We start from the raw sequence: 24,935 nt of genomic DNA, 5'->3' as shown, positions 1-24,935 counted from the left end.
GCTTCATCCAGAGCAGTGACTCTCAAATTTGGACACTGAACAGATTGTGAAACACCAATTAGGAGGTCTTGAAATGAGAAAATAAGATGTAAAATAACTTAAAAGCAAAGTTTTTGCCATAACTGTGAAAGGGGATAAGACCAGCAGTGATTTAATGGACAAAATAGTGTAGCACTTGTTGAGGCTGTTTGTGTTCTCGTTATGCTCAGGTTTAATTGGCTTATTAGAGATGTTTGTTTATTTCAACCAGCAATAGTTGGGTTGTAAGTCACAGCTACGGTTATTGTGTGGGTAAGAAGCTAAAAGAGAAGTAAATTTTGAATTTAGGAATATTAAACTTTTTGGTAATATTGCATCATAAATTACTTTTCAGTCTGCTTCCAGCATATTTCCTGCATGTTTTAGATCATGAACACAACTGATTAGTTTAATTAAGTGATGAACCACTCCTGTAGACACTAATGAAGGCTAAGATAAGTTTTGCTTTTGGTTCTACTAAATGGACACTAGTGGGTAATAAAAGCAAGCCAAAACTGCCCAGTCTCCCTTTAAAGGCGATTGATCGCTGCACAGCCAGAGTGAGATCTTGGTTTGGATCGCTGGTACCAAGTCAGACTTGCTTCCTGTAAGTGTTTGACTCCATCAGGGTTGTCTATCATCACAAACTGTTTATAACTTTTATGAAAATTATTCATAGGAAAGGCCAAAGTGTAGAGGCTCTCCAGATGGATGTAGCATTGTTGTTTTGTTTGCCTCATCAAGCCACGACATCCAGTAGGCACAAGTACGTTTGCTGTGTAGTGTGGCAATGCAGCTAGGATGAAGATCTTTACCTCCATGTCTTAGGCCATGGTCCTCAACCCCAAAATGGTGGCTAACCAACCCTGAGTTGGAAATGATTCAAAGTGGAGACGTTTAAGTATCTCACAAGTGAGGGTCAGAATGGAGAAGGAGATTGACATTGGGGTCGGACGCTGTATTGATCGGTCACAGAGATGAAAGATGAGTTAAGAGGCAGAGATGCCAACTTCTTGTTGTAGGACTGGACAGGCTGGCCACACTTGTACTCTGCCTGACCCAGATCAGTAACTGGCTGTCCAGCAACTTTCTTGTCCTCAATGCTAACAAGACAGAGACCCTGATCGCTGCACCCCTGGAACTTCAGCCAAAAATCGAGCAAGAAATTGCCTCTTTTTGCCCATCAGCCAAGGCCAACATTAGAAACCTGGGAGTTATTTTTGATCCAGCCTTAAGTTTAGACTCACACGTCAAAACCATCTCCCGCTCTTGTTTCTTTCAACTGAGAAACATTTCAAAAGTCCGTAAACTGGTTTCTACTGCAGATCTGGAAAAAATCATCCATGCCTTTGTGTCATCACGCTTAGACTACTGTAACGCTCTTTTTACTGGTCTCAGCAAAACCTCCCTCTCACGCCTTCAAGCCATCCAAAATGCAGCAGCCAGACTCCTAACCAAATCCAGCAGACGAGCTCACATCACTCCAGTTTTACAATCCCTCCACTGGCTCCCGGTAGAATATAGAATACAGTTTAAAGTTTTAGTCCTGACCTATAGAGCTCTTAACAACCAGGCTCCAAGCTACCTATCTGAGCTTTTATCCCCACACACCACCTCTCGGAACCTCCGATCCACATCTGAAAACCTCCTGGCTGTTCCTCGAACCAGACTAAAAACCAAAGGGGACAGGGCCTTTCAGTCTATTGCCCCCAGACGTTGGAACAGTCTGCCTTCAAATCTCCGTCTCTTGAAATTTGTAGAAGTCTTCAAAGAACATCTTAAAACTCACCTTTTCATCCAGGCGTTCCCTCCCTAAATGTTCAAAAAGATGGCTTTGTTCGGGTTCACACCTTCACTTTGTTTATACTCATGATTTTATTTTCTATTTTATCACTGCTATTGTTTTTCTGATGTTTTTATTGGTTAGAGGTATTTGCCCTGATCTTTATCATGTTGTACAGCTCTTTGTGATTTACATCTGTGAAAGGCGCTCTATAAATAAACTTTTACTTACTTACTTACTTCCCAGTCAATCGATGTTCCAACCCTTAAGCCGGGCGTACACTGTGCGACTTTTTCACTTTTTTGAGCCGATTTTCCAGTCGTGCGAGAAGCCACGACATCGGGGCGAGTTTTGCGCCGAGTGGTCGTGTAGTGTACAGGGGGTTACGAGAGGCGATTAACACCACGTGACCAGCTACCAATCGGCAGTCGTGAGGTCGCACGGACTTCTGGTGCGTTCAATATTTCGCTCGTCCCTCGTGAGGGTATCACACTGTTGAAGTGGTGCTGCAAGCAGCTGCGACCCAAAAAGTATCAGAACCGCTCACGGCGCATGCGCAATCCTGCATCAACGCCGCTCGCTATTTCCCTAAAAACACACGTTGTTCGTTTTTGTTTCTACACGTTTTTTTTACTCACAAAGATAGTCAAGAAAGCGTGTTTGTCGTGTTCATGTCAAATTAAACTGATCACTAAACACAGATTTACTTTCTTTATTTCGTTTTACTCATCCAACTCCCGTAAATCCCTGTGTCCTCCTGCAGCACTCCCAAAGGACAACAGGCAAGACAAAAAAGTCTGACGTGTTGAGTAAAAACTGCTATTTTTAGCACATTTTTAGGGCCGACGTGTTGCTACCAGACGTACAGTGTGAGCAGTCAGGTCGCATCCGAGAACTGGGTCATACAGTGTGAGCGCATGACTCGTGAGATCTGCCCTGCGAGGAAGTCGTACAGTTTGAGCTGAAGCTGAGCGCTACGAGTGAAAAAGTCGCACAGTGTCTGCCCGGCTTTACTTATGATCTTGAGCTGGAGGCGATGACCCAAAGACTGAGACTATAGGTGCAAGAGGCTGAAATCCTTTGGGATGAGGAGGTTAGCAGTTCAGCAGGACATCTAAGTGAAGCCACTGCTCCTCCACATCACGAGGAGTCAGCTGAGGAGGCTTGTGCATCTGGTAAGGATGCTCCCTGGACGCCTTCCATGGGAGGTGTTTTAGACATGTCTGACCAGGGCAAACCTCGAGGAAGACCCAGGATACACTGGCCTGGGAATACCCATGAGTTACTCTGGATAAGCTGGAGGAAGTAGCTGGGTAGATGGAAGTTTGGGGATAACGTGACTCGGTTCCACATGTGCAGCTTAAGATGACGAGTAAGACAAGTAATTGAAAATTTTCAGCTTTGATTTGCAGATTTCCAATTCAAGTAAAGCCGGGCAGACACTGTGCGACTTTTTCACTCGCAGCGTTCAGCTTCAGCTCAAACTGTACGACTTCCTCGCAGAGCAGATCGCACGAGTCGTGTGCTCACACTGCACGACCCAGTTTTCGCATGCGACCTGACTGCTCACACTGTACGTCTGGTAGCAACACGTCGGCCCTAAAAATGTGCTAAAAATAGCAGTTTTTACTCAACACGTCAGACTTTTTTGTCTTGCCTGTTGCCCTTCGGGAGTGCTGCAGGAGGACACACAGGGATTTTTGGGGGTTGGATGAGGAAACGAAATAAAGAAAGTAAATCTGTGTTTTGTGATCAGTTTAATTTGACATGAACACGACAAACACGCTTTCTTGACAATCTTTGTGAGTAAAAAAAACGTGTAGAAACAAATACGAACAGCGTGTGTTATTAGGGAAATAGCGACCGGCCGGCGTTGATGCAGGATTGCGCGCGCATGCGCCGTGAGCGGTTCTGATACTTTTTGGATCGTAGCTGCTCGCAGCGCCGCTTCAACAGTGCGATACCCTCACGAGGGACGAGCGAAATATTAAACACACCAGAAGTCCCTGCGACCTCACGACTGCTGATCGGCGGCTGGTCACATGGTGTTAATCGCCTCTCGTAACCCCCTATACACTACACGACCGCTCGGCGCAAAACTCGCCCCGATCTCGTGGATTCTCGCACGACTGGAAAATCGGCTCAAAAAAGTGAAAAAGTCGCACAGTGTACGCCCGGCTTAAGAGAAGTCTTTGTTCAGGGAGATAAGAAACAGTTTCCTGGTCTGTTTTTCTTAACCAATTAAAAGGCAAACAGTAGTGCTGAATGAAAGTGAGGTGTTTGTTTTGGAGAAGCGAAGCAGGAAATGGTCAAAGATGCTTTCAACAGATGTTAGAAAAGCAAAATTCATCCAATTATACAGATAGTGGGTGCATCAGGACTAGGGATGTGAATCTTAGAGTAACTCACGATTTGATTCGATTCCGATTCTCTGGGTGTCGATTCAATTCAGAATCCATTCTTGATTTAAATCAATTCACAATCAATGTTAACAAAGAGTGTCAGTTCTAGGATTAACTACTTAAGCCGGGCGTACACTGTGCGACTTTTTCACTCGCAGCGTTCAGCTTCAGCTCAAACTGTACGACTTCCTCGCAGAGCAGATCTCACGAGTCATGCGCTCACACTGCACGACCCAGTTCTCGCATGCGACCTGACTGCTCACACTGTACGTCTGGTAACAACACGTCGGCCCTAAAAATGTGCTAAAAATAGCAGTTTTTACTCAACACGTCAGACTTTTTTTGTCTTGCCTGTTGTCCTTCGGGAGTGCTGCAGGAGGACACACAGGGATTTTGGGGGGTTGGATGAGGAAAACGAAATAAAGAAAGTGAATCTGTGTTTTGTGATCAGTTTAATTTGACATGAACACGACAAACACGCTTTCTTGACAATCTTTGTGAGTAAAAAAAAAAAAACGTGTAGAAACAAAAACGAACAGCGTGTGTTATTAGGGAAATAGCGAGCGACCGGCGTTGATGCAGGATTGCGTGCGCATGCGCCGTGAGCGGTTCTGATACTTTTTTGGATCGTAGCTGCTCGCAGCGCCGCTTCAACAGTGCGATACCCTCACGAGGGACGAGCGAAATATTAAACACACCAGAAGTCCCTGCGACCTCACGACTGCTGATCGGCGGCTGGTCACGTGGTGTTAATCGCCTCTCGTAACCCCCTGTACACTACATGACCGCTCGGCGCAAAACTCGCCCCGATGTCGTGGATTCTCGCACGACTGGAAAATCGGCTCAAAAAAGGGAAAAAGTCGCACAGTGTACGCCCGGCATTAGATGTACAAGTTAGTTAAAGCTATGGGACATTTTAATTTGACTTTAAACTGGTCATGCTCCAAAAATGCAAATTTACAATGTAAAATGAAGTGATTCTAAAACTGTAAACGGAAGCAATCTTTTGACCAAAAGGCAACATTTATTTTTGCTTACCTTGTAAAATATAACAAATCTTTAGTTACCTAACAGTAGCTTTGAAAGTAATACGGTCAAATACTTTTCAAGTATGTGTGGAAACAATTTTAACATTTGAGTCCTCAACATGCTTTAAAAAAGTGCCTTAGATTTCTTACAAACGAAAATGTGTTCTCTCATTTATCAATAACTTAAAATAAATACGAGTATTCCTGAGCCCTCACTTATCAACTTAGAAAATAAATATGAGAATATCTCAAATTAATGAGTGTGGAAAAAATTACATTCAAGTACCCACTTATCAGCAGATTTAAAAAGAAATCATCTCAATTTATGGGACCACAAAAGTAAACGGAGTACTAACTCTCTTAACAAAGATAAAAAACAGACAAAAGTGCATCTCAAACCTGTAACATGCCAAACATTTGAGTTCTTGGGATCGATTCCGAACCTTTGTGAATCGATTCTGAATCTTTATAAATAAGAATCCCGATTCAGACTTGAATCGATTTTTTTCAGAACCTCTAATCAGGACTGTTAAATCCAATGTTTGATTCATGCTGAGGACATTAAAGAGCCTACCGGTGTGCTTGGGAACAAAAAAAGAAGACCTGGACAAAATATAACCAATAACTGCAGAATCCATTCAAAGGTAAGGAAAATAAAGATATATAAATTAAGCCAAATGAAGAACACATTCTATGATGAAATAATAAAAATACTCATTCAAATGTTTACCATAGTTCTAAGCCTAGTTTTAATGATCAGACCAACCTTACCCCAAAACAAGATCCTAAAAAGAAGAACAAGTTCTGAGCCAGCAGTCTTTGGATGGAAAGAACTACTGCACCAGGAAGAAGGAGAAAAGTGAAAGCTGCTCATGATCTGAGGTGGAAACTTCATCTGGAAAACATGTGTAGACAGTTTGATTGGCACGTATGGCCTCCAATGACACCGTGGTTACTGATGATGTGACAGAAAACACAAGCAGCTAGATGAATTATGAAGAGTTTAGAGAGATTCTGTCGAATGCAACAGAGCTTTGAACGATGAAATGATGCTTCAGAGTTCAGACGGATGATGATCCAAAACAGAGAGCAACCAAGAAGTTTTCTGAAAGTCAGGAGGAGGATTTACTTAAAAAAGAGCAAGTAAACTTTTCTGTCTGCGTGGGGAAATGTTAAATAAATAAAAAAATAAAGATGCTGCTGTGAAAGAAACATAAGATTTGTGCATTTATCTCAGATCAAGCAGCAAATTTTTTGCATAGCATTCCACTTCAGTCACCTGAACTGTTTTTTGATAAATCATTCCATTTCTGTCACCTGTACATTCTACTGATGTAGCAATAACACTTCTTCCATGTGCATTTTAATCTGTTACAATCTGATGCATTCCATTTTGGCCACATTCATCGTTCCCTTGATTACAACGAATTGTCCTGCCCTTGCAGCTGAAAAACACCCCCACAGCATGATGTTGCCACCGCCATGCTTCACTGTGGGACTGTATTGGTCAAGTGACGAGCGTTGCCTGGTTTTCCACTTATAATTAAAGCCAAAAAGTTCTTTCTTGGTCTCATCATACCAGAGTAGGGCTGAAATGATTCCTCGAGTACCTCGAATAATTCGAGTACAAAAAATCCTCGAGTCAAATTCTCTGCCTCGAGGCTTCATTTAATTCATGTTTAATTAATTCATGGCTTTGCAATCACCCGGGGTCACGTTTCACCTGGACCGAAATAAGTGACGCACATACACACTGCACTGAATGCACACGCGAGTAGCGAATGTAACTTAACTTTCTCTTAAGCCATGGCGGACAACGTGGACCCCGGTGGAGTGCGAAAAAGACAGGAAATGTCAAAAGTGTGGGACCATTTTTCACGTCGTAAGGCGGAAAACGTAGTCCAGTGTAAATACTGTGAAATGGATTTAGCCTACCACAACACCACATTCCTCGATGCTGTAGCACCTGACCAGGAAACATCCACAGGTAAATGTCACTTCTGCAAACGGACTTGGAGCCTCTACAAGATAATGCATTTTAGCATGTATTTCTATATATTCTGCAGACACTGTGCGACTTTTTCATTTGTAGCACTTAGTTTCAGCTCACATCGCACGTCTGGTAGCAACATGTCAGCCTTAAAATGTGCTAAAAATAGCAGTTTTTACAACACGTCGGACTTTTTACTGTGTTGTTATTGATGTCCGTTGTCCCTCAGGATTGCTGCAGGAGGACACGGGTATTTATGAGAGTGACGGAGGAAAACGAATGAAAGTAAATAAATGTTTTGTGATCAGTATAATTTGACATAACCACGGCAAACATGCTTTCTCGACAATCCTTGTTAGTGTGAGAAAAAAAGTGTAGAAATTAAAACGGACGTGTATTAATAGGAAAACAGCTGGCGAGCCATGTTTGCGCATGCGCCGTGAGCGGTTCTGGTGCTGTTTGGGCCGCAGCCGCTCGCATTTGTTTACTGTGAAGTAAAGTTGAAGGGCTGAAGTTTTGAAAACTAATTTTGAATAAAACTTGAAGAATAACTGGCAATTGCGTGCTCATTTTAAGAGGTCTTTCATATTTTATAACATGCTATTTGATATAATGGTTTACAAACGCAAAAGGGTCATTTATTAGAGTACTCGATTAATCGATAAAATATTCGATAGAGTACTCAATTACAAAAATATTCAATAGCTGCAGCCCTATACCAGAGAATCTTATTTCTCACCATCTTGGTTTCCTTCAGGTGTCTTTTAGCAGATTCCATGCAGGCTTTCATAGGTCTTGCACCGAGGAGAGGCTTCCAACGGGCCACTCTGCCATAATGCCCTAACTGGTGAAGGACTGCAGTGATGGTTGACTTTCTACAACTGTCTCCCATCTCTTGACTGCATCTCTGGAGCTCAGCCACAGTGATCTTTGAGTTCTTCTTTACTTGTATCACCAAGGCTCTTCTCCCCTGGTAGCTCAGTTTGGCCAGACAGCCTACTCTAGGAGGGGTTCTGGTCATCCCAAACATCTGCCATTTAAGGATTATGGAGGCCACTGTGGCCATTTTTTGTAACCATGGCCAGATCTGTGACACGATTCTGTCTGAGCTCTTCAGGCAGTTCCTTTGACCTTACGATTTTCATTTGCTCGGACATGCGTTGAGCTGTTAGGTCTTATATAGACAGGTGTGTGGCTTTCCTAATCAAGTCCAATCAGTATAATCAAACACAGCTGGACTCCAGTGAAGGTGTAGGACCATCTCAATGATGATCAGAAGAAACCGAAAGAACCTGAGTTAAATATCTGAATACTTAGGACCATGTGATATTTTTGTCACGATTTGAGGATGGTTAGGACCCAAAAACGCAGATACCCAGGATGGCATGAGGCAGGAGTAGATATAAAGAAAAAATCCTTTATTTGAAGGATGAAACAAAATAATAAATCGCAGCCAGGGAGCCAGTAGTCCAAAAATGTCCAAGAACCAAAAACTAGAGATCAAACACTGAGACACGAGAAGCACAAGTAATACTGGGTTTAAGGAACGCGAAGACTGACAGAATTACCACAATGGACCGACACAACACAGATACAAGACAGGGCTTAAATACACTGGGAGGAACAATTAGGGAAACAGGAAGCAGGTGTGTGGAGTGAGGGCTGGGGGGAAGGCAGGTGACAACAATTATCTAAATGGGGAAACAGAACCAAAGGAGGGCAGATAAACCTAAAACTATAAAACACAAAACTAAACCTAAAGCCTGAGGGAAGGACTCATACACAAACACACACATACATAGAGCTGGGGAAGGACACAGACGCACGCACACGCACGCACGCACGCACGCACACACACACACACACACACACACACACACACACACACACACACACACACACACACACACACACACACACACACACACACACACACACACACCAAGCTGGGGAAGGACACGCATACACACACACACACCCACACACAAACACCGAGTTGGGGAATGACACACACACCGAGCTGGGGACAAAGAGGCTGGAGTTACACCTGGAGGGGCTGGGGATGACTTAATGAACACCGGACCTGAGGGGAATGATCAGAAGGGCTACAACAGAAGACACATAAATGAGACACAGACAAAGGACACATGAGGGCGCTATGAGACACCAAAAGGGGAATCTAGAGAGGGATGGAGAACATCAGTAGACACATGAGGGCGCTATGAAACACAAAAGGAGAACCTGGAGTGGGAACTGGAGGGGCTGGGGAATAAAGGGACACAGAACATGACAATTATAGTTTTTCTTTTTTAATAAATCTGCAGAAATTTCTACATTTCTGTGTTTTTCTGTGTAACGTACAAAAGGGTAAATTTTCCCCTATATATTGATCAATATAATGACCTTTCATCTACAGAAATAAATCCACTTTCTAATTGGCCTTCCAATTCCAGAAGGTTCTGCTTAGTGCATGTTTACATACCTCAAGACAAAACATTCAGACATTCTCTCCCAAGGTCCTGCACTCTCTGCCTAAAAGCCTGGCTGCTGCATTCCTCACTCTGAATAAAAAGTGAACATTCTTAAATCCTACATGACTTTACTCATAAGTTAATTAATCATATGTGATGAATGAACAAGATGTTTAAATGAAATATTTGAATAATCTGTGCTTTAACCATGATGGCTTTAAAATGAATATTATTCTTACAACGATCCATTTTGGATCTTATGATCAGTATGTGTTGATTTAACAAGTTAATCATTGTTTACGCTCATACACATTACAATAAGATACTCATTAAGGTTAATATACACCTAACATAAGAGTTTAAAAGATTCTCATTCACAAAGTGTTAGAAACATATTTGTATCTGAGGAAGGCATGGTTTTCTGAGGATGTTGGTAAATACTCAGAAACGTGTCAAATTCGTCTCTCGTCTCGTCTTCCTCCGCTTATCCGGGTCCGGGTCGCGGGGGCAGCATCCCAACTAGGGAGCTCCAGGCCGTCCTCTCCCCGGCCTTGTCCCCCAGCTCCTCCGGCAGGACCCCAAGGCGTTCCCGGACCAGATTGGAGATGTAACTTCTCCAACGTGTCCTGGGTCGACCCGGGGGCCTTCTGCCGGCAGGACATGCCCGAAACACCTCCCCAGGGAGGCGTCCAGGAGGCATCCTGACCAGATGCCCAAACCACCTCAACTGGCTCCTTTCGATCCGGAGGAGCAGCGGTTCTACTCCGAGTCCCTCCCGAATGTCCGAGCTCCTCACCCTATCTCTAAGGCTGAGCCCGGCCACCCTACGGAGGAAACTCATTTCGGCCGCTTGTATCCGCGATCTCGTTCTTTCGGTCATTACCCAAAGCTCATGACCATAGGTGAGGATTGGGACGTAGATCGACCGGTAAATCGAGAGCCTGGCTTTCTGGCTCAGCTCCCTCTTCCCCACGACAGATCGGCTCAGCGTCCGCATCACTGCAGACGCCGAACCAATCCGCCTGTCGATCTCCCGATCCCTCCTACCCTCACTCGTGAACAAGACCCCGAGATACTTAAACTCCTCCACTTGAGGTAGGACCTCTCCCCCGACCCGGAGGTGGCAAGCCACCCTTTTCCGGTCGAGAACCATGGTCTCAGATTTGGAGGTGCTGATCCTCATCCCAGCCGCTTCACATTCGGCCGCGAACCTACCCAGCAAGAGCTGAAGGTCAGAGCTGGATGAAGCTAGGAGGACCACATCATCCGCAAAAAGCAGAGACGAGATTCTCCTGCCACCAAACTCGACACACTCCACACCACGGCTGCGTCTAGAAATTCTGTCCATAAATGTGATGAACAGAACCGGTGACAAAGGGCAGCCCTGGCGGAGTCCAACCCTCACTGGGAACAGGTCCGACTTACTACCGGCTATGCGGACCAAACTCACGCTCCTCTGGTAAAGGGACTGAATGGCCCTTAACAGAAAGCCACCCACCCCATACTCCTGGAGCGTCCCCCACAGGGTGCCCCTGGGGACACGGTCATAAGCCTTCTCCAAATCCACAAAGCACATGTGGATTGGTTGGGCAAACTCCCATGCCCCCTCCATCACCCTTGCAAGGGTATAGAGCTGGTCCACAGTTCCACGGCCAGGACGAAAACCACATTGCTCCTCCTCTATCTGAGATTCAACTATCGATCGGACCCTCCTCTCCAGTACCTTGGAGTAGACCTTTCCAGGGAGGCTGAGGAGTGTGATCCCCCTATAGTTGGAACACACCCTCAGGTCACCCTTCTTAAAGATGGGGACCACCACCCCGGTCTGCCACTCCCTAGGAACTGCCCCCGATGACCACGCAATGTTGTAGAGACGTGTCAACCATGACAGCCCTACAACATCCATAGCCTTGAGATACCCAGGACGAACCTCATCCGCCCCCGGGGCTCCGCCGCTGTGTAGTTGTTTGACTACCTCAGCAACTTCTGCCCCCGAGATCGGACAGTCCATCCCCAGGCCTCCCAGCTCTGGTTCCTCCTCGGAATGCGCATTGGTGGGATTGAGGAGCTCCTCAAAGTATTCCTTCCACCGTCCGACTATAGCCTCAGTTGACGTCAGCAGCTCCCCATCCCCACTGTAAACAGTGTGAGCGAGTTGCTGCCTTCCTCTCCTGAGACGCCGGACAGTTTGCCAGAACCTCTTTGGAGCCGATCGATAGTCTTTCTCCATGGCCTCACCAAACTCCTCCCACGCCCGAGATTTTGCCTCGGCAACTGCCACTGCTGCACCCCGCTTGGCTATCCGGTACCTGTCTGCTGCCTCCGGAGACCCACAGACCAGCCACGCCCTGTAGGCCTCCTTCTTCAGCCTGACGGCTCCCCGAACCTCTGGTGTCCACCAGCGGGTACGGGGGTTGCCACCACGACTGGCACCGGCCACCTTACGACCACAGCTAGCAACAGCCGCCTCGACAATCGCAGAGTGGAACAAGGCCCACTCGGACTCAATGTCCCCCACTGCTCTCGGGACGTGGTCAAAGCTCTGCCGGAGGTGGGAGTTGAAGACCGTCTTGACAGGTTCTTCTGCCAGGCGTTCCCAGCAGACCCTCACTATGCGTTTGGGTCTGCCAGGTCTACGCGGCATGTTCCCTTGCCATCTGATCCAACTCACCACCAGGTGGTGATCAGTTGACAGCTCCGCCCCTCTCTTCACTCGGGTGTCCAAAACATACGGTCGCAGGTCAGATGATACGACTACAAAATCTATCATCGACCTGTGACCTAGGCTGCCCTGGTACCAAGTGTACCGGTGGGCATCCTTATGTTCGAACATGGTGTTCGTTATGGCCAAACTGCGGCTTGCACAGAAGTCCAATAACAAAACACCGCTCGAGTTCTGATCAGGTGGGCCGTTCCTCCCAATCACACCCCTCCAGGTCAAGCTGTCATTGCCCACGTGAGCATTGAAGTCCCCCAGCAGGACAATGGAGTCCCCTGATGGAGCACTATCTAGCACTCGTCCCAGGGACTCCAAAAAGGGTGGGTACTCTGAACTGATATTTGGCCCATACGCACAAACAACAGTCAGGACCCGTTCCCCGACCCGAAGGCGCAAGGATGCTACCCTCTTGTCCCCCGGGGTAAACCCCAACACACAGGCAGAGAGTCTCGGGGCTAACAAAAAGCCAACCCCAGCCCTCCGCCTCTCACCCGGAGCAACTCCAGCAAAGTAGAGTGTCCAACCCCTCTCCAGGTCTCGGGTTCCAGAGCCAATGCAATGTGTCGAGGTGAGTCCGACTATATCTAGCCGGTACCGCTCAACCTCTGCCACAAGCTCCGGCTCCTTCCCCGCCAGCGAGGTGACGTTCCATGTCCCAAAAACTAGTTTCCTTGTCCGGGGATTGGACCGCCAAGGCTCCCGCCTTGGTCTGCCACCCGATTCACATTGCACCGGGCCCTTCATATTCCTCCTGCGGGTGGTGGGTCCACAGTTGGACGAGCCCATGTATCCGGTTCGGGCTGGGCCCGGCCGGGCCCCATGGGCGAAAGCCCGGCCACCAGGCGCTCGCTCACGGGCCCCAACCCCAGGCCTGGCTCCAGGGTGGGACCCCGGTAACCCTCCGGGCCGGGTACTCCGACTCTTCGTTTTCACCGCCATGAAAGATCCTTCGAACCGTTCTTTGTCTCACCCTTCACCTAAGACCAATTTGTCATGGGAGACCCTACCAGGGGCACTAAGTGCCCCAGGCAACATAGCTCCTAGGATCATTAGGGCACTCAAACTCCTCCACCACGATAAGGTGACGGTTCAAAATTCGGATTTGCCAAACTTGGCCAAAACTCATAACATGGTGGTTTATTAAAACAACAATTACTTCCCGATTAATTCATTTTCTAGCTCATTCTTGAACCGGCCAATTGGGGAACAAGCATCTTTGAGACATCTCTTTTGACCTTAAGTCAAAAGCCTTTCCGCGACGCTGCAAGCTGATACAGCCAAACAGCTCTTTTCAGAGCTACTTCAACTCTCAGACATCCACCTTGGACACCTAACCTGCAGACCCCGAGTTGCATCTCATGGCCGGGGAAGCTGAACTCAGAGGAAGCTACTAATCTCTGAGTATTGTGGTTTCGACGTCCGGTGATCTCACCACTCTGACCGAAACCCTCCAGACCCCCGGGAGCAACTCATTCCACGGGTATCGTAAGCCTGCATACTGGAGTCTGATGAGGTTTTTAAATAAACAACACTCTAGTTATGAACAACAACAAATCTTTTACACCCAGATTTCACAATTTCTCCCAGATACAAAGAGCAGTTGCTAAACATCTAGCTTCCATTCCAACATTTCACCTATCACATTAAATCACTCCAGATCCATCACACCACATCTCATTATTCATATACTGTCATGTATAATCCTTAGTTTAGGGAAAAGAATTAAATTCATTTTAAAACTATATACTGACTCTGTCTGAATTAATACAAAGAGTGTTTATGGTCCCTGAAGAAGCAAAGAACCCTAGAATCTTCTGATTAAATATTCAAAGATCAATCAGGTTGATATTTCATATTTATATGGAATAATCACATCTTATTGGTCATAATTAACTAATGTATTCCACTACATCTGTCAATATGGGGTGTTGTGTGTACATTAATGAGGAAAAAATGAATGTAATTGATTTTAGCAAATGGCTGCAATATAACAGAGTGAAAAATTGACGGGGGTCTGAATATTTTCTGTACCCACTTTTTTGGTTCTTTTTCAAAATGTTAGTTTCTTTAAGTAACTCTATACGGTTATTTACTAAATCAGCAGAATTACTGTGACCATTATATTACACTGACTGGTTGTCTAAACCCAAAAATGTTTTCATGAAAACACAAAAATGTGGAAATTAAATGGAAATGTTTAAACAGCTCCAAGTGCGAAAACAAAAACTCTGAATTATTTCAGTATAGTGTTGTATGCATTATTTAATACCCTTCTCACTCAAACAGAATATTTTGACAGGAAACAGCACGGTACAAATGTTCAAAGGTAAAACGCACCATACAAAGAAACTGGCTTCACAGGACATGTGTGTAACTGGGAAATAAAACACTGCACTTCACATGCATGTTTCAAAAAGAAGATTCCTAAAATTACAGCTGTGGTATGATTTTTTTTAAGTTCAAAAATACCCCCCACCCCCACCCCCCCCACACACAGATGCTGGCACATCAGTACTGGTGTCACCGTGGTAGCAGGAATTAAGCTAAAACATACTGTTGTGTGAATCTTCTTATAGCTGCCAGGAAAAATACATCCACTTCCAAGAACTGAATTAAATGGTATAAAAACCAGAATTAAATGGTAAATGTGAGTAATGCTTTATGGTATGCAAAATTAAAGCATTCAGCAGTAAGGTTTAGTTTTTAATTAACCTTTAAAATTCCTCATATGTCTGCAGATGGAGAAAAGCCAAGGCTGGGATTTAGACAATAGTCATGCAGCGCTTCCTAATTTTCAGTTTCGATTCAGAAGGAACAGAGAGATCTCCTGTAAGGCTAAAAGCAAGAAAAGGCTCAGTTGCTCCTTAAACGTGATCATAAAAAACCTTGAATAATTTAAACACCAAACTGATAAAAAGAACAGAGATATTAAAACAGGTTTTGTAAACACTTTTTACTTGGCAGAGCCTACGATTACAGCCCAGATGAAATGTTTCTGAATGGACTAAAATTAAAGCATAAATTCCCCTTCACTACTTCATGGTGAAGTGTTGCTTTACATAACATTACAACAGAGTAAATACTCAAGAAAGCATGACATTTTTGGTACAAACCATCTAAAGCTTGAATTGTATGAACTAGGGTTGTCACGGTAACCGGTGTAGCGGTAAACCCTGGTAAAAAAGTTGACAATAAAAATAACCGTCTTGTTTTTTAAAACTATATAATCTCGGTGGATTACCGTGGCTGCGGTGTAGGCGCGGTGACCCTTACCAGCCACCGTATCATCTGCTGAAGTTGCCGGCGGCACATGCGCACTTTGTTGTTTACAACCAAAATTTTCTTGAAGCTAAAGCTGAAATAATGGTCAAAGGAGGACACGGCAGCGCTCAGGAGGACATTTTTTATCCCTCGAAGAAGACAAAGTGGGAAGTACGGGCATCTTTTGGATATCTGAAGAATGCCGAGGGACAGTTGATAGAAGACGGCTATCCTGTTTGCAGCACGTGCAGAAAAAGTGTCTGTGAAAGGCAGCAATGCTTCAAATCTCATGACACATCTGCGTGACCATCACCCACAAACTCTACAGTCAACGCAAGGCAAGCTAACGTTAGCGTTTTAGCTAAAATGCGCGATCCGAGGATTTGGGTTGAGGGAGAATGCAACGAGTCGCTATATAAAGCAGCCGCAGCGCCCGCTACCTGCATATAAACCGTGTCGCGGACACTGCCATATTGAAATGATGCTATGCATTACGGGGCTCCCATAAGAGTTGGTCTCTCTCCGAGAATAATTATGAATTTAACAATGATTACTGCCTGATGACATTTTCCCACATCTGCAAAGCTCACAGGAAGGACACAAACCGAGGACAATATTTTCCTGATATAGGGTTTATTACTCAAGTAAGGGTAAAAAAAAGTATCTGATTAGAAGGCTACTTGAGTACCGAGTATCATCTGAACTAATATTTTTAAAATGATGACATCAAACAGACAAAAAATAAGTTATGGGCAAATACTGGTATTTTAAAGACTAAAGGGGAAAAATGTAAACAAATAAACAACATAATTACAAAATAACAAATTTTAGGCTAAATTTAGACACAAACTGAGGACAATATTTTCCTGATATACAGGGTTTATTTAGTTGTCTGAAAATGTAACGCGTTTAAAAAAATACTGCGATAATACCGAAAACCGGGATAATTTTGGTCACAATAACCGTGAGGTTAAATTTTCACACCATGACAACACTAGTATGAACTCACTGACATGAAGAAGAAGAAGAAGAAGAAGAAGAAGAAGAAGAAGAAGAAGAAGAAGAAGAAGAAGAAGAAGAAGAAGAAGAAGAAGATCATTTCTATAGCACCTCTCAAGATAAAAATCACGAGGCACTTCACAAAAGCAAAAAATGTAAAAATATAAAAAAGAATTTAGAAAATGGTTAAAAATATATTTAAAATGAGCAAAAAATAGACAATCGTAATTTTAAAAATGTTAAGAGAGAGAGGGAGAGAGAGACTGAATAAGAAAGAGGGAAATCAGTCGAATGATGAAGCCAATTCCAGCTTAAGGAGAGTTACCGTTTAATGCCACAGTCAGACTAACAGCTTTGTTAAGATTCTTTGAGGCTTTTGATTTTATTGTGTGAGGCACATATTTTGAGAAATAGACCTTATACTCTCAATCATTGGTCTTTTAATACTTGATAATAATAATAATAATGGATTGGATTTATATAGCCCTTTTCTAGGCACTCAAAGAGTTTTCCATTATTCACCCACTCTCAAATTCACACACTGCCGGTGATGATAAGCTACATAGCCACAGCCACCCTAGGGCGGTCTGACAGAGGTGAGACCACCATTTGCGCCATCGGCCCCTCTGACCTTCACCAACATAGGCAAGTCGGGTGAAGTGTCTTGCCCAAGGACACAATGTTAGTATGACTACATTTTGGTGTCAAATGAAGATGAATGTGTTGAATCTTCGTTATCCAGTGCTGTCAGACAATATTAGCCCATTTACAGATAGCGTTTGTAATATATTTTACGTCACACCTAAATGTTTCACATCAGCAAACTTATCAAACCAAAATAACCTGAGGTAAAAGGTAATTTTCAAAAGATGATTTTCTTCACCAAGGTCTTTAGCAGCAACAACCGTAATCAAGCATTTGTGATAATGGTGGACCACTCTTGTTTGCCCAGCTGTTTTAATTGGAGGGTTTTCCAGTACGGGAGACCTTTCCAAGGTGACAAACATGCTCCTTCAATCAGAAATTCAGGGTTTTCATCTTTCCAGGAATTGTATGATTAGAAGTCCATAAAAGTGAAAGACTGACGGACTGTTATGTGATATTATGTAGCCCCCACCCCACCCCATAGAGCCCCATGCAATTTTAATTGACTGCCGCTCAGTAGGCAAAATAGTGTTCAACATCCGCCTATGCACAGGTGTCAATCACAGAGCATGCGCTCATTTGCTGAAGTACCTAGACTGAACAGCGTTTTCAAGCTGTTTAACAAGGACACTTGTGTTCACATCTCGGTAATGTGTGCGTTTTCCGTGCTCAGGTGACCGTTTTTTATGGACATGCTCTCTGGAAGACTGCTTCGGGCGAAGCCGATCAAACACACCCATTACCGACTGATTGGCCGGCTGAAGTTCGTGCCTACCTATAGAGGGAGCCTTTGACTGGCAGCTAGAATCAGCCAGTGGCCGTTTCCGGCATGATGACGATTCATCGTCAGTCTGGTTGTGGAGGTGTAAATATCTATTCTCACTGCTGCTCAAAACTACCGCTTTGAATGATGTTATGTTTCTTAAAAGTAGTGTTAGTTAAAATCCTCTTTGATCTTATTGCTCAGCAGATAATTTCTTCTTTGAACTTTCCCATTCAGACCATTTTTGCTCTGTCCCTTTCTTACAGTTGGACTGCAATCTTATGAATATAGAGCATTCATTTTCTTTTTGTCTGTTGATTCTGAGTCCAGCATTTAATTCCATCCATTTAGCTACTAAATACTCCAATACAACCATCCCAGCCAAGAGCCCTGGGACTGAACCAAACCACTAAGATGAAAGCTTAAAAATCAAAATAATGAGCGTAAAGAGGCCGATGCACTCAGCAGAGCTGAAAACAGCTGCACACTTGGATATTTTTACGCCACTTAATCATGTGGTCCATGTGTAAAATGTATTCAAGCAGCTTTAAGACAAACCTGCATAAGTAAAACCTCTTCACTCAAAAGCTCTCATTTCTAACGCTGGATTAATAAGTGAAAATTCCTCCATTAAAGAAAGACTCTTCTGCAAAGCCACTAGACAGACATTGTCTTTATAGTCTTTATAATTGATGCAAATTTTAGAAACAAAAACAGACCCGGTGTTAAAGTAAGCTGCAGGGATGATAGGAGCCAAATTACGCTATTCTCAACAGAGCTGCTAAATGTAAAGCCCTACATTATGCATCAGTAATCCTCCTAACAACAATTCATCTGAACTAATAAATGAGAGGTTGTTTTCCAAGCAAAGTAGAAGAAAATGTATAGAAATGGGATGTTTTTCATGACAGAAAATGAGAACGTAGAAGAGAATCCTTTTTATGTTGCAGAAATTATGGAAAACAGTAAAGCACTAAAATCAAGTCCCAAATAAACCAGGTTTCCATGAACGAACTGCTTTCTTGTTGTAGAGCAAGTAAATTCAGAGGTCTGAATCCAAATTCATGATCAAAGGTAAATATTTAAAGAGTGACAATTGGGTTGTGATGAATTATTCAGTGCGTTTACATGCAGCCAGTAACCCTTTTAAAACCCGAATATTCACAATAACCCGGTTCCGCAGGTCCTTGTAAACACCACCAAAAACCCAGATATGCTCATAACCGGGTTTTTTAAAACCCGGTTACTACACCTGGGGTAACCCTTTTCTAACCCGAATGTTTGGTCGTGTAAACGCATGTCGGGATATGCCCATCAAAGCGTGTGTTCTGCGCATGCTCTGTTCGCAAGGAATCTTGGTCTTTTGAGTAGCGAGACGTCTTGTATGCGCCAGAACACCGGAAGTAAACAACAAGTTGGGAGCAAAATGGCGAGTCGCGGCACAGCACCACACTTTTGGAGTGACGAGGAAACTAAAGCGCAAACAAACGCGGTCGCTATCTCTTCCGAACTGGGAAACATGTTGTTGTTTTCACGGATACCGGAACAAGAAGAACCGGAAATGACGCATATTGCGTCTGGACGTAGTCCGTACGTCCTGACGCTACCCCAACGTCCGCATTTACATCGGGTTATGCAAGTTAGAGGTAACTCTTTCTATTTATGCTGGTAAACGGGTTATTCTGATCAACTCAGAAACCCGAATACCGACCTTAACCCGATCATAACCCGGATATTGGCTGCATGTAAACGTAGTCATTGAGACAGAGTTTTTCTGCTCAGGAGTATCCTGATGGAAGTACATTATATAAAGCATTAATATTCATCCCTCACACAGGGTGCAGACCTCTCTACTCTCTCCAGGACCTACATGATCCATTAAGACGTAGGTGGATTGTGACTACTTTAAAAAAGCTCTTTCAGTGTGAAGGGGATTGTGATGCTGCTACATTTTTAAATAGGTCTCAGTAGATATTTTACACATTCTTGAGACTGTCTCCTGCACTGTGACCACGCTCTTTACATCAGAAGCTCATTCCCATGAACATTACTCACAACAGCAGCATGCCCTGGACTCTGCTGTGGCCCTCTCATCATGGCGCAGATATGGTAGAGGATCATGCCATGCTAACATGCCATTGGTGCACAATGGGAGTGTACCATAGGAAATTAAACCAGAGCAGCGAAACCAGCCTAAAATGATTAATAACCAAGTAATTGTGGAGCACACAGGCCCCACATCGAGGTTACGCTGCCACGGAACTCCCAAGCAACCCAATAAACTGCTCCCATGGTGAGAAAACCACCTCAACCTCACCACACAAGCTTTGTGCATGCTCAAAACCATGCTCTAACTCTAACCCACTCTTAAAATGCTGTATAAAGTCTAGGGCTCTGTACTGGCAAGAATCTAGCCATACTATTTACGTCAATACAGGAGTGACGATACAATATATTGATCAACTAAAAATCAGATGATATTTGTAATTTTTAAGACTGAATTTATTTGTAAAACTCTGGCCAGATGTTTGACACATTCAGTGTTACCGTGAGATCTTGTTGCATCAGAGCAAAGGTGCCAACAACAACTGCCAGTTAGCAAATCGATACAGTGCTTTTAAATATTTATTCAGTATCATAACATAAAATAAATATGATATTGATGTGCATCAACATTTTCTACATCTCTAATATGGTCTCACAGAGAGACCCTACCAGCCATGCAAGATGGTTTAGTTCATAGCTTAGTTCCTCTGGAGCGAAACGGTCTTAAGAGTCAATTAAAAGTGGATCCTACCTTTAAAACCCAAACATCTCATCTTAAGATTGGTCAGGTAGCTGAATAATCTCTTCTCATTATAGAAATATTCAAAAACTAGTGGCAGAGTTCCCAGACATTGGTCAGGAGTTGACTGAGGATAAAAGGAGGAGGGAAAATTGGGAATCAGGATATCAGTAGGAATTTAGCACTGGGTTCTTCCACTAATGTCTTCTGCCAACACATCAGCTCTGTTAGTCTGAATCTGATCATTTAAGACCAGCTCTGTGGACTCCAGTTTGTATACATCAACATCTGGAAAACAACCAAAAAGATTTAATATCTGCTGTTTGGGATTTTAATTGAGTTGAAACTAAGTGTGTTCTGGTCAGACATCTGTTACTCAATGCTCTCTGTGAACATGGCCCTCTTACAGCAAAAGCTCTATTTTATTCTAAAATAAGAAACCTTATTTTGGGTGCCAGGCATCTTTGGGGTAAATTGCACAGATAACTTTTCTTTCAGCTCTTAACAACAGAGTAGATCATATTAATTACTTCCTTATCTCAATGTTTGCTTTTCTCTGAAGATTTTCTATCAGCTTTTGTTCACTTCTCTATTCTCCTGTCCGAGTGTCACTATTAAGGCACAGAGATGGAGCAACTGTGAGAATTGATCTGGTTTCCAAGTGTGCAACAGCTTTCAGGGCTGATGAGAAGTGTCCATTAAAGAGGCTAACTGGATCGTTTGTATGAGCAGACAGAGCCTCAAAGCTGCTCTCATTCAATCTCGAAAAGGATGATCAACCTTTAATGGCATAATGGCCATTAAAGCAGGAGCAGATTGCTGCTTTACGGTGGAAAATAAAATTTTTACGAGAAAGAAAAAAAAAACACAGTTGTGTGATCAGAAACAAAAGATGAGGTTATTGAACATCAACGCCAATCTGATGAGTTACAGAAGAGTTGTTTTATTTACAGCAAATCTTAAATGAGTCTGTGTTTCAAGACTGCTGACTTGTGTTATTATTGCCCTAGCCAACATATAAATTCTTCTGGCTGGAGTTCCAGTGGTGCATCCTGAGCAATAAAAGCACAGACAACAGCAGATGTCTCTCAGGAGCAATTGAAGCAGAAAGAAGAAGAGAAGAATTTAAGGCAAAACCTTCAAACGTTCTGTCCCTTTTCATTGACGGGCTTGTAAAGAGGATAACTAATGCACGAGGACAGCTGCCGCTGATGGCTGTGTTAGTGCCTTTAACCTGGAAACGGAGCAAACCGCTGCAGACTGTGTGTGGCACACACACACACACACACACACACACACACACACACACACACACACACCTGCACTGTGGAGACGTGAGATGAATATGAAATATAAACAGAGAGATGAAGAGGGTGGAGGATATGTACAGTGAGGGCAAATAAAGAAGTCTGTGATTGGCAAAGAGAAAATAAGAAAGGATCAGAATGTGTCTCTGCTAATGAAAGTGGTGTGAGAAAGGTCAACTAATAAAATGAAGCACGGTTCACACAATTAGGTTAAAACTCAGAGCAAACAGACAGAACCAGAAGTGAAACTGCAGGTAATTTACCTGTCCCAGGACGGGGCCCAGTGGCGGTCCAGGGGCTGCCTGTCCTGACCTCAATATAGCCCGGATCACACCGCTTGTATCCAGTTTCTTCACCGCCGTTGCTGCTTTGGAGATCTTTGACATCTTGGTCTGTCTGGAAAACCCTTTAAATCTGCCTGCAAGTTTACCGCATCCACTGAAAAACACGGAGGAAAAACAAACAGATTAGGCTTTCACACACACAATCGCAACAAACCATTCGCATAGCTGGCTCATTAAAACATCATACACTCAAGTCGATCTGAATACCCACAGGCAAAACACGTGCCTTTCAACCCTGCAGTGGGCGAGTAATTAAAAAATGTTTGCCTTCGATTGTCACGGCAAAAAGCTGCTTTCCTGGAGCTGGCTGGCAACGCAGCCAAATGAGAGCCTTGCCACGGTAAACCTCTAAATGTTTCCCCTCTTTCAGTTTTTTCCAACAGGCCAGGGTCGAGCTTCAACAGCAGTCACGAGTCAAGGACAGAAGGGTGGAAATGCATCTCTAGACCCCAACACAAAAAGAGTGGGCTGTTTCATCCAGCCTTAAAGTGCATTTGCCAAATTAGGAGTCAATTAGTGGAGTAGGGGAATGGTCTGAACTCATGGCCTTTTCTCAAGGGAAGCAGAGGACATAAAAGCAGACTCATAATCTGCTACTGGAATACAAGAGATGCCGACACACAGTAGTAGAAGAAAAAAAGGAGAATCAATGGCCAGAACCAAGGGACAAATACACATTTTAAGGGTCATGCCTGAAGATTCAGGGGATCCCTGCATTCAATAAAAATAAGTACTTGGGGGGGTGGGGGGGTGGGGGGGGGCGAGGAGGTTCGGCAATGATTCATTGAAAGCAACAGAGTGTATCCAATTAGATCAACAGAACAGACAGAACCATAAAGCTATAAGGGACCTCATGCAGCTTCCCAGCAACAAACATGGATAAGCTACTGCTGAGAAAAGATGTGATTTTATCTCAACTGGTGATTATCCAGCAGCCATTAAAGTGCAACCACCATGAGGAAATAGTTGTAAGTTGATGTGTGTGTGTGTGGGGGGGGGGGGGGGGGGAGGTCCAGGTGGAATCAATTCAGCCTGGGTTCTCTGAATAGAAACTCTTAAACACACACTGTTTCTTTTTCAGAGGTCAATTTCACGCCACTCACCTCATGTGTTCAGCTGTTTCATTGTGGAGAAATTATGCAGCGGTGAGGTGGATTTTGAAGCCTGTTACGAATGCAGAGCCAACTGCATTAAGTTCGACAAGGCGCTTCTCTTATCGAGCTATAAGAAGTCGTCTAAATTTATTCTTGACTGGCAGGCGGCGCTAAATAAGAACCTTGAAGGTGAAAAAAGGGGCTATAAAACCAATAAAATGGCAAATTCAAAGAAGCAGCCTAACTAGATATGTGCATAAAACTGTTCAGAACAGTGTGGAATGTTCAGTTTTGTTCCAGTTTAAGGGGAGAAGAGTAACAGTGACAGCGCCATGCTTTAATGCACTACAATCTTGTTTCCTTTAGCAAGCATGAATAATAAAACTGCAGTTTCCCCAGAAAATGGAATCAGTCAGTGCCGAAGAAGAGTTGACCTACATAAGGCGTCACATCTGAACTGGCTGTGAGCATCACGCAGCAGCTAGATTTACATTAGAGGCAGCAGAAGGTGGAAACGTGGTGCGAAACAACAGGACCGGGCTCGGTCAGAGCTGGGTTGACACCCCCTCCCGCTAATCAAATCAAAACTCCGCTAATGTGCAAGCAGCAGACGCATTTTGAAGCTCCTCTCTAGGCTTCTGCTGGGCGACAATGTCATCGCTAACGAGGACGACACAGAAGGAGCAATTTGTTCAAACGTGCCTGATAAACAGCATCCCACCAACAGCATTTTAACTACAAAACGAGAAAAAAAGGATGCAAGCTGTGAAGAAAAACACTAAAAAAAACATGTCAGTGTTGTTTTAAGATGAAGTCACATCTTAGTCTGACTAATAAATGCAATCAAGTTAGGATTTGGAATCAGAAACACTGAATTATAGTTTATAAAAAAAAAATAACTACACACTTTTAGGCAAAACCTGAAACCTCCAAAGCTCTACTGCTGCTTTCCTGTCAAATAAACCATCACAAGTGGAAAAAACATCTCTGACAGACGTAAACATGTCAATAAAAGCGAACACTGAGGTGAGAGAAGCTGGAGAAAATAAAAAATCCCACCTGTCACGAGAACGTGCAGGTCTGCAGCAAAGATCACCCCGATCTTCATGACATTTTATCATCATCACTGTTCCTCTGAGATCTCCAAAATGCCGTCACAAAGCAGCAGCAGGTTCTGTTGCACGTATCAACGTATTTAAAGCTGACTGCATTCATTTCAAGGAGGCTTTGAAGAAATTAATGTGTTTGCTATCAAAATTGTGCGCTTTAGTGCACCAGTGAATCTCACCGCTGTTTGTTGCTAAATCTGTTAGGCTCACTTTATTC

The 24,935-nt window shown here is 43.8% G+C and overlaps 1 protein-coding gene across 1 annotated transcript in view; it reads right to left on the bottom strand.

Moving 5' to 3' along the window:
- Window positions 1-24,935, bottom strand: part of mrpl11 (mitochondrial ribosomal protein L11) — a 95,283-nt gene that overhangs the window by 29,315 nt on the left and 41,033 nt on the right. The window contains exon 2 of the mRNA XM_015948701.3: window positions 22,435-22,609. Coding sequence (XP_015804187.1) covers window positions 22,435-22,557 — 123 coding nt within the window. The 5' untranslated portion in view covers window positions 22,558-22,609. The remainder of the gene's footprint in view (window positions 1-22,434; window positions 22,610-24,935) is intronic.

The sequence above is a fragment of the Nothobranchius furzeri genome, chromosome 1, assembly GCF_043380555.1.
Source record: "Nothobranchius furzeri strain GRZ-AD chromosome 1, NfurGRZ-RIMD1, whole genome shotgun sequence".
In the NCBI taxonomy this organism is placed as follows: Eukaryota; Metazoa; Chordata; class Actinopteri; order Cyprinodontiformes; family Nothobranchiidae; genus Nothobranchius; species Nothobranchius furzeri.
The sequence above is the reverse complement of the archived record's forward strand: the minus strand, read 5'-3'. Positions and strand labels throughout refer to the sequence as shown.